The sequence below is a fragment of the Magallana gigas genome, chromosome 3, assembly GCF_963853765.1.
Source record: "Magallana gigas chromosome 3, xbMagGiga1.1, whole genome shotgun sequence".
NCBI classification, from domain to species: Eukaryota; Metazoa; Mollusca; class Bivalvia; order Ostreida; family Ostreidae; genus Magallana; species Magallana gigas.
Genome location: NC_088855.1, coordinates 47,353,821 through 47,370,942, shown reverse-complemented (window position 1 = coordinate 47,370,942; position 17,122 = coordinate 47,353,821). Strand labels below are relative to the sequence as shown.

At 33.4% G+C, this 17,122-nt stretch overlaps 2 protein-coding genes across 3 annotated transcripts in view; both read right to left on the bottom strand.

Moving 5' to 3' along the window:
- The window catches only part of LOC105321411 (uncharacterized), a 72,138-nt gene that overhangs the window by 16,067 nt on the left and 38,949 nt on the right, over window positions 1–17,122 (bottom strand). The window lies entirely within an intron of this gene.
- The window catches only part of LOC105322873 (uncharacterized), an 88,605-nt gene continuing 77,490 nt past the window's right edge, over window positions 6,008–17,122 (bottom strand). The window contains exons 13-16 of one of the 2 annotated variants that reach the window (XM_066080074.1): window positions 16,903–17,022; window positions 13,094–13,210; window positions 12,588–12,680; window positions 6,008–8,088 (exon numbers count right to left, since the gene is read on the bottom strand). In XM_066080074.1, coding sequence (XP_065936146.1) covers window positions 7,532–8,088; window positions 12,588–12,680; window positions 13,094–13,210; window positions 16,903–17,022 — 887 coding nt within the window. In that variant the 3' untranslated portion in view covers window positions 6,008–7,531. Of the gene's footprint in view, window positions 8,089–11,660; window positions 11,949–12,587; window positions 12,681–13,093; window positions 13,211–16,902; window positions 17,023–17,122 lie in introns of those variants that run through there. The other variant, XR_010712306.1, reaches the window with a different exon arrangement.

Sequence of the window (17,122 nt, the reverse complement as noted above, 5' to 3'; positions counted from 1 at the left end):
CTATAAGCATCTGAAATCACTCCAGGTATTCTACAAGCGAATCTCTAATCCATGCGATTCCTTTCATTCTGTTTCAAAAAAACATTCACTGACGGTCTCAAACATCGCTGCATAGAACAAAAGAAAATAAAGCTCATTATGACACAGACCAGAGCCTGCAATGCTTATACTCTACTTACCAGGGGTTATATGGAAGGGAAAATTTTACAAGCGACCTATTGCAGATGTTCTGAAGTTTTCGAATGTTGATATCAACAAGCTTTTTATGAAGAGAATGTGTGAAAAGGCGGGATAAGAAGACAATTTTACCAACCAAGCAGAAAAACTTACATGTGCCACTAGTTTATATCAAAGTGGATTATATGAGCAAATAATTATGCACAGAACCGGTCACCGAAGTATAAATGGAGTCCGTAAATACAGGAGATAGAGTCCAAAGAGCAACTGAAGGATGTTAGCAACATTTTATATCCTCCATCAAAAAAGCTTTGCCCTCTGTCACGTTTTCTTACCCTCGCCCAAATATAGCTTATATTTCAATACAGTATAGCCATGTACTTTATGTATAGACTTACAAAATTTGATGGAGACGCCTATATGGTGCTTACAAAGACTGCGGCTTCGATATATCAGACACACGGTTCCTCTTTCCTCCTAAAATCCACTTATACTCCGTGAAGACCTCAAACTCCTTGGTAAAAGTCTCGTCCAGGAGACAGTGGTAGTCATTTTGACTACAGATTAGACGTAACTGTTGATTTGATGGTTTGGCTAACTCCAAACAAGTTGTATTCTCCACAAGTCTTTTCTGTGATAAGACTCTGTGAGAGACCGTAAGTATTAGGAATATTATAATTCTGATCGTCATTTTTGTATCACGTCCTTTTAATCTGCAAAATAAAATTAATGATTTTAAGAGTGTTCTAAGTTTGTAATTAACTTCATAATTTTCAATACATACTAAACTTTATCCTAACCGTACCATTGGAATACCTTTTGTTTGTTCTTTTAACGATTTTTGACCTATGCCTTTAATTTTATTTCATGAATTGTTGTATATTAAGATATAAGGTAACCTTTGGATTAAAAATTTAAACAACTGTAACTGTAAAAGTGGGTGTTCGAATCGTACGCACTATGGTATTTTTTTGGTTTTTCTTTTTGTTTACATTGTTAGAATGTAATTTTCTTTTTTTACTTAATAATATGCATTCTTAAAATGTAATTTTCCTTTTCTTAATAATAAAAATTTGCTGATGATAACTTGAAATTATTTGATATGCGTTTTCTACTATTCTATAAAATATAAAATGTATGTTATTCTCTTTGAGATTGCACGATTTCAGATTGTAAACAAATGGTTGTTGTGCATGCAAGAAACAATTAAATGGCAAGATAAAACGTTCCATCTTTTAATCCTTGAGAGTCTTGTTAACACAACAGGGACATACGCTGGACAAAAGCATGTAATTGTGCACAAAATGCAGAATACAAGCTAAGTCAAACGTACAGTATGCGCCTAAAGAAAATTCAACAATTAACTAGGTATGTATTTTACTTCCAATTGTATCGGCAGGAAAATCACATTACAAATGCGTGTTTTGTTGTGAAAGAAAAAGCATAGTAGTCTACCAAAAGACACAAAGACCACTAAGACCAATGACCAACACAAAGTTTGACCAGTGACCTATAAAAAGCCCCCTTGTTATACGTTACTTCCGTGTGGTATAGATCAACCGTTGGGGGGGGGGGGGTTAGCCCTTCCCCCCACTTTTTTGCAAATTTATACATAGCAAAGACATTTTTTTTTTGGCTTGTCAAGATTTTTTATAAGTCTAGCCCCCCCCCCCCTCCCCCACACACACACACATACTTTCAATTTGGTTCCGACGCCACTGTATATATTTTTTTAAAATACTTGTTTTGAATACCTCCAAAATGAGTTAACTAAATTCTTTCTGTCTCCGAAGCGGAAAAATCGACTCCCCCATACTCTTTGTTGACTCCCCATACTCTTTGTCGACTTCCCTGCGTTAGGAGTTGTATACGATGACTGGGGTAAATTAGTAAATTGAAAATTGTTAGAAAGTAATCAACATCTTTAAATGAGTGTGTGATTGTTATTTTAAATTTGCCAGTTTAAAGTATATGTAAATACTACAAAATTTAAGCGCAGTTACGCCTTTTAAATGTCGATTACCCCTTTCTTGCATTTTTGGACATTTTCTTTTGGACAATACTGTCCACCGTTTAAATGCCCAGTTAACTCGTACGTTTATTACTTCTCATAAGACGTATGATATGGTCGTGGGCATCTGCAACGGCTTTAATTCCCCAAGATTCTTTAACTTAAAATTAAAAGGTAAGTTTATTTTTTTTAATAAGTAATTTTTATTTTTATTTTGCATATTGATTCATTAGATAGCAATAACAGCTTTAATTTTGTCTCTAAATAGCAACATGCATTTATCTCGTAATTACATACACGACTTATTAACTCATGTTAACAACTTTTTACTAAGTATCTTGTAGTAGATATTAACGAGTTAAAAAGGCCATTATCACAACTTTTAATAGTCGCTACCATCCAGTTTTTACTTCAAAACATGATTTTTTTTATTTCGTTATTACGACTTTTTACCTCGTAATAATGACTTTAAACTATTCCCACTATTTTCAATTTGACTTCAACATACACGATATTCGTATATCTTTGATATTTATTGAGAAATGAGTTGATTCAATCGATTAAATAGGTTTTTGGAAAATTACTTCACAATTATTGACATATTTTGCCCCATGACCTTTTCAATAACAATTGTATCTAAATAAATAAAATACGATAAAGTGTAAATATGAACAAACCCTAGAATCAGAGCTACATTGTTCATGCATGATCATGACTTTACCACACTCCAACCCTGGGCCAATCAATAAAATAGATGAAGATTTAAATATGAAATAACAATGCGACAGACACCAATACTACATGAGCTATATTTGTAAGATATCTATTGCACAGTGCCTCGTACCCACCCACCCTTCGCACCTGGAAAAATAGTTGGTGGTCTAGGGACATACTACATGTAACTACGCAAAAACAATCCTTATGGACTCTGATCAACTGACATATCAAACATGTAACCACTGTATAACGTGAAAATCCTATATTAAGGAATAAGAAATAATTATTTGGGTATTGTGAGGTGATAATTTTTGTCGGGGTGTGATCAAATGCAATAAAGCCCGATGGGTTTAAAAAAAGATTGATTGATTACATCCCCTACCATAATAGTGATCCCCTCTTAATATTCAAAGAACTATTCCTGATAACTTGAATTCACATGCATAATTTTCTGCGATTCTTTAACAAGATATAAAATCATTGACATTTTAAAGTTAGTTTCATTTCGTATTTATTATGCAAACCCCACTTGCGCTCCAAAAGTCTCTTATTTTGGGTAATCGATGAAATGTGTTGACCTATACGTTTAGCCGTAGTGTTATCACAAATAATTATATAGAAAACTAAAAAATAACTTACGTTATGTAAGAGTGGCATTTCTTCGAAACCGAAACTAATTCTTAAAAGTACGGAGATGCGCATTAGTCATAACCAGGATCAACAAGGAAGTCAACAACAACTCCACTGTATACGGTGTGTGGATGATAGGCCTGCACCCTTTAGGTTATACATAGTGCTAATGCATTGGCGGATCCTTTAACAATTTTTAATTGTAATGGGGCTGTCAACTTCTATATGTTTACATCAGTTCCACTTGATTTTCATTTCAGGTTAAACTATATTTTGTGCAAATTTAAGGAGTGTGCGTTGTTTGGATGCCTACTTTGGATCTCTTTGTATTTAATGTACTGCACTACAGCAAGGGTAAATCCAGAGCATGCGCAGATATCCGAATTTGGTTTGCCGCAGGGTGGGGTGAGCGGAGATTCTGAGACTCTTTTACTTAACATTGTTAATATAAAAAAGTTTTCTTTTTTTCATGGAAACGGGGCGGGGGAGGGTCCTATCGTCTCAATTTTAATTTCCATTTAAAGACAATTTCTCATGGTGTCCAAGTAAAACTTCATTTGCAAAACATTTTATGAGGATGTGATTAGGCCATTTTGTACACATGCAGACCAAATGTAAACAATTCTTAAACTTATTTGTCCATGCCAAAACCTTACCGAAAGTGCTTTTAAAAAAATACAAAAGCAATGAATATGAGGCTTTAAATGTTGTTTTGTTTGCAAATTGCTTACACAAGTATATAAATAAATCAGATAATTGTGAGTTTAATAATGTTATATACTATATATCCCTTCCCCCTAAATTGTAACCACTCTCTAATTTCATGACTTAAAATCCTTTTTACATGCAAATTACGGCTTCCATTTTCTACCAGAGCATTTCCCTATTCATTACAGAGCATGAACAATTGGAGCCTCTTTCTAAATCAAAAGGACATGATGATACAGAAAATTGGCAATTTATCACACCCTCCGACTTCTATTCTAACTTAGCGAGCCTCAATTACCAAAAACTTTTTTAAAATGTGCACCAATTTGCCAATGGGGAAGGGGACATGGTTTTATATTATTGACCATTGGTTCTTTAGAAATATCTCACCCCCATTTTATTTATTTTTAAATAATATTTTCATGAAAAAAGGGCCTTATCCTAACTTGAAAGCCCTTCACAAAACGATAATGTATGCCAAGTTTTGTTTTGGAAAACCAAAAATGCAAGTGGTTTAAAGACAGATTGAGGCCATACAAAAGTTGACCAAAAACTTTACTCCTGTTATAAGAAGATGAGCTTTAATGGTTTAGAAACAGAAATATAACTATTAAAAGATTTTAATTCTTTTATTAAATATAGAGCACAAATTTAAATGGGTAAAAATTAAAAAATGGATTTCTCAAAAAAGTTTTTTGTGCTCAAAAAATATAAGGTAATTAGTAATATAATATTGCAATGAAAGTCCTATCTTTAGCCTATTTAATAAGCTATTAAAGTTGCATAGGTATGAAAAATGAATCAAAATGGTTTACACACAAGAACAACATCAATGATAAAGAAGCATACTTCATACAACACTCAATCCACCTTGTATTTAGTTACATAAAAGTCGGTCCTAACACAAGGGGAAGTTCTAGTACTTATACATCAAAGTTAACACAAGCAACTCTGTAAATTCACCCATACCTAACAAAGGATACTTAATGAATCACAAAAAGATGTACTTTTCATTTGGTCCTTCATCCAGAAAATTTTACAGTAAGACTTGTATAATGAAGCTTATAGGCATCATCAATGCACATTATCATTTAGGGCCCAATACTTCTTAAAAGTAGACCTAATCCAAAATAACGCATCTGTCAGGACTAAAACATTATTGGTATTTATCACTATCAAATACATCCAATGAAAGTTTATTTCATTCAAGGCATATAAATGTTTGAGATTAAGATTGCGATAAAAACATCGTGTCAAAAAAAAATTAGCTAACCATCTACAAAATAGGGGGTGAAAAATGCAGGAATTCAAAATTGACTGGTATAATGAATAATATAACTTTCTTGGCTTTGTACAGGTGAGCTGAAAATACAGTTCATGACAAACTCCCCTCACTCGGTCAACAGCAAATGATAATGCAGATAATCAATTCTGATATCAACAATGATAATAGATAATTTATTCACAATAAATAGATACAAGAATTCAAAAATACATACAATACTAAATACTTTACTAAAACAACAATCAATGCTTCGTTGATAACGATATTTATATTGTGTTTACTGTTTACAAATATAGTTGTATTTAGCAAATCAATATTTGTACAATAATAACTTTGTAAATCTATGGACTGATTTTATACGACATATATTTTATTCTTGTGGTTTTTCTAATATCTGGACAGAACAATGTACTGCAATATATACTGATAAGTGGATTTCAACAAACATCAAAACATAGAAAAAAATTAGCTCTTTTATATTGAATGTCCAGGACCAAGTCTGCTGTCCAGCCTAAACTATATTAGCATTTATTATTGCTACTAGTATTACTCTCCACATGTTAGATACCAATGAAACTCTGTATTCTACATGATGATCCACTTTTTCTACCACTTTTTGAATAATTACTATTTTTTCTCTTACTTATATTATATGCTTACTGATACATGTATTACAATGTTGTATTATAATATCATAATATAAAATTTATTAGACCCTTGACATCACAATTTAATGCAAATATGTTATTGTACCTCATGTATCATTGTATGATAATGGTTTTAGAAAATAAATTGAATTAAAATTGAATTGAATTAACATGCTACCTTAATTGCAAGTGCTCTGCTGACATATTTATAAGCATCAATGAATAGACGACATTTAGTATGCCAGCATAGCGATTGTTCTTCATTGTGTCATCGTTATTTTATAATGTTACATCAAACAAGTACCAGCTACTAAGTATTTGTATCTAGGGTTAGAGCAAACAACAAATATTAGGTCTAAAAGACTATTATGAAAAATCCTAGACTTGTTCAAGTCTTTTAGTTTCATAATTAGTGCTCTCTTCATCAATTCTAATTGATACCAAACATAGATACATGTACATGTACGTTTGAAAACATAGAGCAGAAATTAAAATTTCTGAAACATGGTAAAATTTGCAAGAAATATAGAAACATTAAAACAACATAAAAGACTTGAGCAAGTTCAGCAAAATCTGTGTAAAATTTGTATAACATAAGCTACCATAGGTTATATCAGTCCAAGTATTAAATTAAGAAAACATGGCAGCGATTACTTTTGAGGTTTTTTAACTAGTTGTTAAGATTATACATCGAAAATTACTTGTGTCTAAAGTTAAAAGTGAATTTTATTAATTCCCTTTTTTATGAATTATAGCATGGATAAATCATATTTGGCGATTATCTACAACCAAACTATATCAATTCTGTTCATCAATTATAATATATTGTATTGTACATAGTATTTCTAAGCTTTTGTAACTAATGAAAAGATCAGTGATTTTTCTGCTTAAATTTTTTTTAAGATAAGTTAAATGATATACAGAACCAAAAGTATCTGAAAAGCAGTTCTCTCAATATGTCTTAACATGATAAGCTCTTCTTACATATTTCATAAAAAAAATTGAATCATGCTTTTCTGTATTGACATTTGATTGTTTAATTCATGAGGGCATTATACCAGAAGCAAAATGTATAAAGAAACAAAACATTCAAGAGTATAATAATTTGATAATGGTAGCTTACATTGTTTCAACAACTTTTCTGGTGCATTAAATAACCAAGTAAATTGACTCATATTTTTTTAAAAGATTGGCTGTATTTTAATTTGAATAAAATGGAAGCAATCATGAAAACAGCTGGAGGTTCCAAGGCAAAGTGGGTAATCAATCATACAATGCATAGTGTACATTATATTAATTCATTCTGATACTCTTTTTTTTAATCTTAAATATTTAAAGACCTTTTCTTCTTATCAATTACCATATATTTACAAATTCCGCAATTTTTCCTAACATTGTTTGTGTCTTTGGGTTTTTGATACTTTCCAATTTGTATGATAGTAGTTTACAATCCTCCTTAAATTCAGCACCAGGATCCAGCCGGATGAGTGCTTTTATCATAATGTCCAGCAGTCTTATGTAACTTTCTACAGACACATTCACTGGGCATGGTATTCCTTGAACAATGTTATGAATCCTATACAGTCTCTCTACATCATCTCCAATACCAGTGTCTGTTTCCCTGACTGGATTACCCCAGCCTGATTTTGGAGACTTCTCTTCATCCAGAATGATCCGATGTAAACCGTATGATACATGACTTGAAGTGTCATGCTCCGTTTTTGATTCAAGAATACGATGGGATTCTTCTGGCAACATTGCCTTTAGTTTGCTTTTTTCTTGATCTATTAATGTTTTCACCGATTTCCCTGTCTCTCTAGTGATGGTAGCTGCCATGACTTCCTGCATCAGCTTCCAACCCTCTGTATCCAGCAGGTTATACAGCTTTTCACACAGTTCTACATCTTGTTCATCTGTAAAATAAAACAAGAATGTGAAAGGCAATGAAAGAAAAATGTCTGATCAGAAAATGGAGAGGATCACAAAACAAGATATCTGTGAGCCAATGCTCACTAGTGATACCCCCGCTCTCGCTCTGATGTGAATATGCAAAATAAGCAAAGTACACATTTAACAGAAAGCTGGCATCCGATTGGTACAGAAATATATCCCATGATATGGCATGCCTTAACAAACAATGTGTTAAAATTGCAAGCATCTGCGATAAAAAGTTGCTGTGAATTCTTTGACGGAAATTTGATTGAAAATTTTGGCTAAAAATAAACAAAGTAGTCATTAAACAGGAAGTTGATGTCCGATTTGTACAAAAATACATCCCACGATATAGCATGCCTATACAAATACTGTGTAAAAATTTCAAGCATCTGCGATAAACAGTTGCTAAGAATTCTTTCACAAAAATTTGTTTGAAAATTTTGGCTAAAATAAAACAAAGTCGTCATTTAACAGGAAGTTGATGTCTGATTGGTAAAAAAAAATATATCCCACGATATGGCATGCCTATACAAATATTGTGTAAAAATTTCAAGCATCTGCGATAAATAGTTGCTGAGAAATCTTTGACGAAAATTTGTTTGAAAATTTTGGTTAAAAAAAAGCAAAGTCGTCATTTAACAGGAAGTTGACGTCCGATTGGTACAAAAATATATCCCACGATATGGCATGCCTTAACAAACACTTTGTAAAATTTCAAGCATCTACGATAAATAGTTGCTGAGATAAATGCGACAGACACACAATAGTAAAACAGTATACTCCCTCTCCTTCGGAGCGGGTGTATAATAATTTTACTGAGAAATTCAAACAAAATTCCAGCTAATGTAACAGTTTTAAATAAATCCAAGATGGCGGCGATATCTACCTTGTGTATTATTAGGATATATACATTGTTTATTATGACAAAAATATATAACGTCACGAGCCTGTGGGTGAGATGTAAGGCAACTTTTACATAGGTTTGCATAGATCATCACTTCTTGTGAATAAATGTGATTGTCTCATTTATCACATTTAAATTCCTGAGAACAGTTAAATGTTCTCAGGAAAACAAAACACATATAAGGTTTGTCAATGAATGACAACGGGAATATATTGGGTTGATCAATCTTCTGACAACAGGAATACATTGGGTTATATTTGCCTGTGAAATTGATCGATCCTATACATTTTCGTAGTTAATAACAAGAGGCCCATGGGCCACATCGCTCACCTGAGGAACAATAGGTATGATAAAATCAGCTCAATGGAGTCATAATACAAACTATCAGGACAATGTACAATAATTCATGTAAATCCTGTATAAATAAAATCCATTTTCCCCTGGATATTCTTATGTTTAAAATCATTAGTCCCTTTTCTAACAGGATGATTTTATAGTTATATCATATGTTGAGTATTGCAGTTCTAAAAAAGATCCCTAACAATAGTTTATATATGGGATATAAACGTACATCAAACTCTGAACCTTCTCGTGAGGCCAAAGAATTGTCCTGGGGCCAAAGTCTTAACAATTATAAAAAATCATCTGGCTGATTAGTTTCTGAGAAGATTTTTAAAGATTTACCCTATATATTCCTTTGTTAAACTTTGCCCCCCCCCATTGTGGCCCCACCCTACCCCTGGGGATCAATATGTTCACAACTTTGAATCTACACTACCTGAGGATGCTTTCACACAAGTTTCAGCTTTCCTGGCTGATCAGTTTCTGAGAAGAAAATTTTTAAAGAATAACTCTGTTTATTCCTATGTAAAACATCGACCTCCCATTGTGGCCCAAACCTACCCCCAGGGGTCATGATTTTCACAAATTTGAATCTACACTACCTGAGGATGCTTCCACACAAGTTTTAGCTTTCCTGACTAATTAGTTTCTGAGAAGAAGATTTTTAAAGATTTACTGTATATAATCATATGTTAAACTTCGATCCCCCATTGTGGCCCCAACCTACCCCTAGGAGTCATGATTTTCACAACTTTGAATCTACACTAGCGGAGGATGCTTCCACACAAGTTCCAGCTTTGCCGGCGAATTAGTTTATGAGAAGAAGATTTTTAAAGATTTACTGTATATATTCCTATGTTAAACTTCGATCCCCCATTGTGGCCCCACCCTACCCCCGGGGGTCATGATTTTCACAACTTTGAATTTACACTACCTGAGGATGCTTCCACACAAGTGTCAGCTTTCCTGGCTGATTAGTTTCTGAGAAGAAGATTTTTAAAGATTTACTGTATATATTCCTATGTAAAACGTCGATCCCCCATTGTGGCCCTACCCCCGGGGGTCGTGATTTTCACAAATTTGAATCTTCACTACCTAAGGATGCATCCACACAAGTGTCAGCTTTCCTGGCCGATTAGTTTCTGAGAAGAAGATTTTTAAAGATTTACTCTTTATTCATTTGTTAAACTTCGACCCCTCCTTGTGTCCCCATCCTCAGGTGAGCTAAAAAGGTTAAGTTTACAATTCAATAAGTTGGTTTCTGAAAGAACAGATTTTGAAAATTTTCTTAATAAATATTGACAATTTTTTTACTTTTTTAATCTTTAGCTTTTAAGATCTGTGTACAAACATAGAATTGTGAGTAAATCTCTGTATCTTGCTTATAATTCGAAGCTTAACACTCAAATATGGTTAGTAAATAGAAATTGTAAACAATTAAACACAAGAAACATGCACTACATGTATAACAAATAAAGAACACAATTTATTTTTTTCGAAATGAATCATATATATACATGTATATACCTACATATTTCCGTAAGCGATATCAAACTCTATTTAAACTGAATAAACTAGAGAAAATGCCGAGCATCTCACCAAAGCCTATTGCATTAATCTACCATTACGCAAAAGATAATGCCGAATTACCGATAGAATGAATTGTATTTCAGTACCCCTATACATCAGATTTTGCTTAATTTGCGCAGGTAAACAGTTAACGTAACTGTTTGATTTACCGAAGTCTCTGTTTGATTTGATACGTAAAAATCACGAAATACAGACGATAGTTTCCAGGTTACAAAGCATAAATAATGAAAACTGTATATGTCAGATCGACCCTTTTTCGTATAATGTCATGGCTGCTTTAAACAAAGAACCTCGTTTTAGAAGTATGGAAAACGAGTCTTGGTAAAATGGGTATGCAAACCCGGGCCGTGGCAAAATAAATGCCGGGGCAGATCGGCAATCGTCAATTCCAAATACGCATTATTTTGCAGCAATATCTACAGCGAATACAAATATATTAGTCCATCAAATATCCTGAAATTTTAATGAGATTGGCAGATTAATAACTGCCAATCTTTTGTTTTGCCCAGGCCAAGTCTTGCCTACCCATTTTACCGCATGCCGAGCCCGAAGCAATTAAACTGATTGAAACACGCCTTTCCTTTATCATTATTTTCGTAATAACTTAGATTTGAAACAAAATTACCCCTTAATTTTTGCAATTTATATTTTCCTTCCCATAAGGATAATTTATGCTAAACTACGTTGAATTTGCCTCCGTAGTTCTTGAGAAGAAGATTTTTAAAAATGCACCCCCCTTTTTCTACAGGTTCAAGGTTTTCTCCGCTTTGAATACAGATCGGACTTTTATTTTTGCAATTTATATTCGCCCTCCCATAAGGATGCTTTGTGCCAAATTTGGTTGAAATTGGATAAGCAGTTTTAGAGAAGAAGTTCAAAATGTAAAAAGTTTAGAGACGAACAGACGGACAGACGGACGGACGGACAGACAGACAGACGGACGACGGACAAAATGTGATCAGAATAGCTCACTTGAGCTTTCAGCTCAGGTGAGCTAAAAACCTGACTAGAGGTACAGTGAGCAAGCTAACAAATGATACCCTCACAAGAAAATACTATAACTAAAGTATTTCTCTACTGGAATTTACCTGGTAATGGATGCACCATTTTTCTTCCACTAAAATTGAACTTGCACAAATGACCAAACCTCAAATTCAAGACATGTTTTATCAATATTTAGGTCAAGACATAGCATCTTACCATTGCAAGACATGGCCCTGATGAAATCATGCATTTCTTATACAATACCTTGCATAAATGACCTTGGGTAAAGAAAATGACACATCCTCATGTTATAAGTAATTTTTCTGGGAAGTAGGGACTTACAAAGTTTCTCCATAAGAAAGATAAAGAGCAGACACAAATTATAAACTTTTTCTTTCAGTGACCTTGACTTTGAACTTGCTAAAATGACCTTGGGTCAAAATCATGACACACTCTCAGGTCATTAGCAATCTTTGTGTGAAGTAGAAACAAATGTTTCTCTATGAAACATATGAACCAGACACTATAATACAGAAAGACAGATGGACAGAAATACAAGGTGATTACTATATATCCTTCCAAACTGTGATTGCGGAGGGTACTATAAGTAATAACATTTACTTAGAAAAAATAAAAATAGTTTTGCAATATATTAACCTGTTGGATGTGCTATCCTTTGTAAACTTTCCACAGTGTCATCAAACACATCAGTCAGTTCCTGTGTGTCTCTTTCTTCATTATCTGATTTTTCTGAAACAATACATAAACCTGATGCATTTGCTGCTGATTTTTCCTCACACAGTTTTTTTTCTTTAAACATCTAAAGGAAGGAAAAGAGTGCATTTTAAGTACCCCTTTTAGATTCATAGAAATAAAATTAAGAAGTTTTATTGATTTCACAAAACTCTTTGTAAACAGAGTTTTGATTTTAAATCATTGATTTATTTTAAAAATCTATATTAAAAATTTAAACCTGATGAAATTAATGTCCTTCATTTATAATTATTTTATTACTACTTTGGATTTTTAATCTTTTGATCTGATAACTAATAAGAACACCCTTATAATGCTAAGGGTCATCTTCAATATATCATGGTTTTTAATTAATTAAACAGTCTATATTTGACTTATACATCATCACGTAGAGTGTAAGTTGTGCTCACCTGTTGTTGATACTCCTTCTTTTAAATCCTTTGAAATGTCAACGTCTGCTGATTTACATGTATTTGAGTCCACTTCAATAGTTCGTAATCCATCGTAATCACCTTTTTGATGTTTTTCTAAGTGTACAGATCAATATTATAGAATGCAATGCAAATCTATTAAGGCTCAGTGTTCAAATCCAGACTTAAATGTTACACATGGGTTAAATGTGGTTTAAGGATCATGCTGTTTACTTAGGGTTTGAGTTGTTAAATAAGATTTTTATAAAGTTCAATGGCATTAGATGCCTGATTTTCAATAATATCATCTGTGGAATTTTTTCGCAGTTTTGGTAAATGTCATTCTTAAGCAAGTAAGGCTTAGTTTTATTGTAGTCTCTGAACCTAGTAAACACAAGTTTTAGTTTATCAAAGAGACTGTTTAAACTATTCAATAAGAAATTAAGGGTGAAATTAGTGATGGTATATTGCAACACTCTTCAGTGTCCACTATACTAGCTTCTAATAACACTGAGGTGCAGCAACATTAAGCTACTGGACATCTGTGTACTGTGTTTGTTGTTATTTAATAGTTTAGGGTACTATAGAACACCCTAAAGTTTGTAAAGAACATCTTTCCTGGAATTCCTGCTTTGAACCAGAAATATACCAGTAAATGGAATCTTTTTCCTCCAGCAATAGAAACTCAGACTTTCAGCTTTATGAAACAAGGCAGAATACGTGGCTCAGCTTGAATGATAGACTGCACACAATTCTATAATTTTTGTGATGATAATGCTACCCTTCTATTTGTGAACACAAATTTAAACTTACCCGTACTTATGTTGGGATATGTTGGTCACCCTAAAAGTACTTTACGCATACTCACATTTGTACTATTTTTTTACAATTCTAAACTATGTGTTAAGTTTGAACATAGTTATTTTAATAAGTATTCCTCTTGACATTGGATATCCTTTACACTCTTATCAGTTTTTTAATTACTAATCATTTGGGATAAGGAATTACAACACCAATTATCTCCCCTATCTATTTTTTTTTGGGGGGGGGGGGCAAAATTGGCTTGAGAACTAAGTGTCTAAGGCAGTGTTTTAAACTCGTTGAAAAACTAGTAGACACTCAGGGCTGCCCTGTAAAAATTCAACCAGCCCGGAGAAATAGTTGACATGTGTTTATTATTTTTTTATTTGCATGTAAAACATTCAAAAATCTCTTTTCCGATTTTGTTTCGACATAAAGTTGTTTTGGTTGTAAAGTTATCGTCCGCTAATTTAAGCGACATTCGTCAAAACTGAAAAATTTTGACAGACGTCTCTTCCGAATCTCTGATTGTTGATATGAATTTAATATAAACAAGTTCAAATTGTGTGGGATTTAAACCATTTAATGGTAGGAATCTAACATTTATGTTAATACGGAATTCAAACGATGTTCAAAGTAAAACGTTGATTTAAATCCGATTCCGATATTATATACACTTGGCTCAATACAATATTCCAGAAGTTATACGTCTTGGGCAGTTGGGCGGACAGTTATTTCAAACACTGGTCTAAGACCTTTAAAAAATTATTCCTTGGTTCTCAGGCCTGCCTACATCTGATTTAACTTTGCTAATTTTTATTTGTAAATGAAACAAAAGGCCAATTGGCCTTAACGGTCACCTGAGTAGCATATAACCCATACACAAACTTGTCGAGGAGTCTCTTATATGCATTTAATAAATTAGGTTTCATCTGGAGTAGAAAAATTATAAATTTGTAATGACGACCACCTCCCTGCCTGAATTCTTTCAAAAAGAACTATGAAACCTATAATTTTTGCAAAAAACTTAAAGATCTGGTCTGCAAAATCATGAATTCAGTTTTCTTTTCAGGTGTGTGGGAGTAAAGAAGATAATGTTTTAACATTATATGCATTAACACCTATACATCCATTTTGGCCCTGCCAGAGAGTCAAAACCATACTCCGGGGGAAATGAAAATTAAAATTTCAGTAGAGGACTTCCTTGTAAACATAATTATAAGTCAGTTTTTAATACAGATGTGTGAGAATAGAGAAGAAAATTTTTAAACATTATATGCATTAACACTATATTGCCATATTGCCGCCCCCCCCCCCCCCCCCCCCAACTCATGTCCTGAACCCCTGACCCAGAGGCCATGAATTTCACAATTTAGGTAAAAGAGTTAGTGGACATCATAACCATTTATTCAGTTTTTTGCCCATATGTGTGGGAGTAGAGAAGAACATTTTATGATTTAAAACATTTTTACAATATGGGCCCCACCCTAGAGCCTGAACCCCTAACAAAGGGGTCAAGAATTTTGCTATTTTGGTAGAGGGCCTCATGGACATCATAATCATGCATTTAGTTTTTAACAAATATAAATGGGAGTAGAGAAGAAGATTTTCTAAGATTTAATACATGTTTACTATATGGCCATATTGGCGGCCACACCCTAGAGCCTGAACCCTTAACAAAGGAGTCATGAATTTCACAATTTTGGTAGAGGGCCTTATGGACATCTTAATCATGCATTTAGTTTTTAACAAATATAAATGGGAGTAGAGAAGAAGATTTTTTAAGATTTAATACATGTTTACTATATGGCCATATTGGCCCAATCCTAGAGCCTAAACCCCTGATCCAGGAGTCATGAATTTCACAATTTTGGTAGAGGGCATTATGGACATCTTAATCATGCATTTAGTTTTTAACAAATGGGAGTAGAGAAGAAGATTTTCTAAGATTTAATACATTTTTACTGTATGGTCATATTGGCCCCACCCTAGAGCCTGAACCCCTGACCCAGGGGTCATTAATTTCACAATTTAGCTAGAGGGCCTCATGGACATTATAATCATGCATTTAGTTTTTAACAAATATATATGGGAGTAGAGAAGAAGATTTTCTAAGATTGAATACATTTTTACTATATGGCCATATTGGCCCCACCCTAGAGCCTGAACCCCTAAACCAGAGGCTATGAATTTCACAATTTTGGTAGAAGGCTTCATGGACATCATAACCATACATTTAGTTTTTTCATCACATGTGCGGAAGTAGAGAAGAAGAATTTTGAAAATTTGGCTTTTTTTTTTGCATATTTGGCCCCGCCCGTGGCACCCCAGGGGTGGTAGAGCCATGAATTTCACAACTTAGATTCTTCTTACCATAGAGATGCTTCACGCCAAAAATGGGAACGATTGGCCTGGTAGTTTTTAAGAAAAAGTTAAAAATGTAAAATTGTTAACGCACGGCGCACGACGACAGACAAAGACCAATTGCAATAGGTCACCTGAGTGACTTAGGTGACCTAAAAAAAGAAACATCCCAGTGTTCCAGTTTAGATTTTAACAAATGACTGTCCATTATAGTAATGAGACACTGTGCTCAGTTATGATCGCAACAGCAACAATTTTAGTTTAGATATGAAGAAGGACATCGTATAACTTCAAATGCATAAAGGAGGAGAGTTACTGTATATTTTACCATACTGAATATCTAATACTGCTTAATCACAGGGCTCTCAAACCTCATACAAGCATGAAGCTGTGGTTTTTACTGAAGAACATGACAATTTTTTTTATTTCATTTAGTTTGAGCTAATAAACTTCAGACAGATACATTCATCACTTTTCCTGGAGTACTAGTATTGCCTAACATACAAACATTATTTTATTTCTATTAATATATTTATTTATTTTTTTTTTTTGGGGGGGGGGGGTACCAGTTGATCAATAACGATACAACTTTGTAATTTTATCTATAACCACACAAAATGAACCGACTGCATTTTACTTGTTACCTGTTGATACTTCAGAGTTCTTTTGTTTTATGTTTGTTGGAGAAGAGAGAGCATCATCAAAGTGCTCAGACAAATCATCTGATTCATTCATGTCTGCAGGATCACTAGCATCAGAATTACCTAAATGAAAATAAAAACTTTTTATACTGTTTTAACATTTTTTTGCTCGATTTCTTTCGAAGAAATTAAATTTTTTCCCAAAATACAGATATGGAGACGA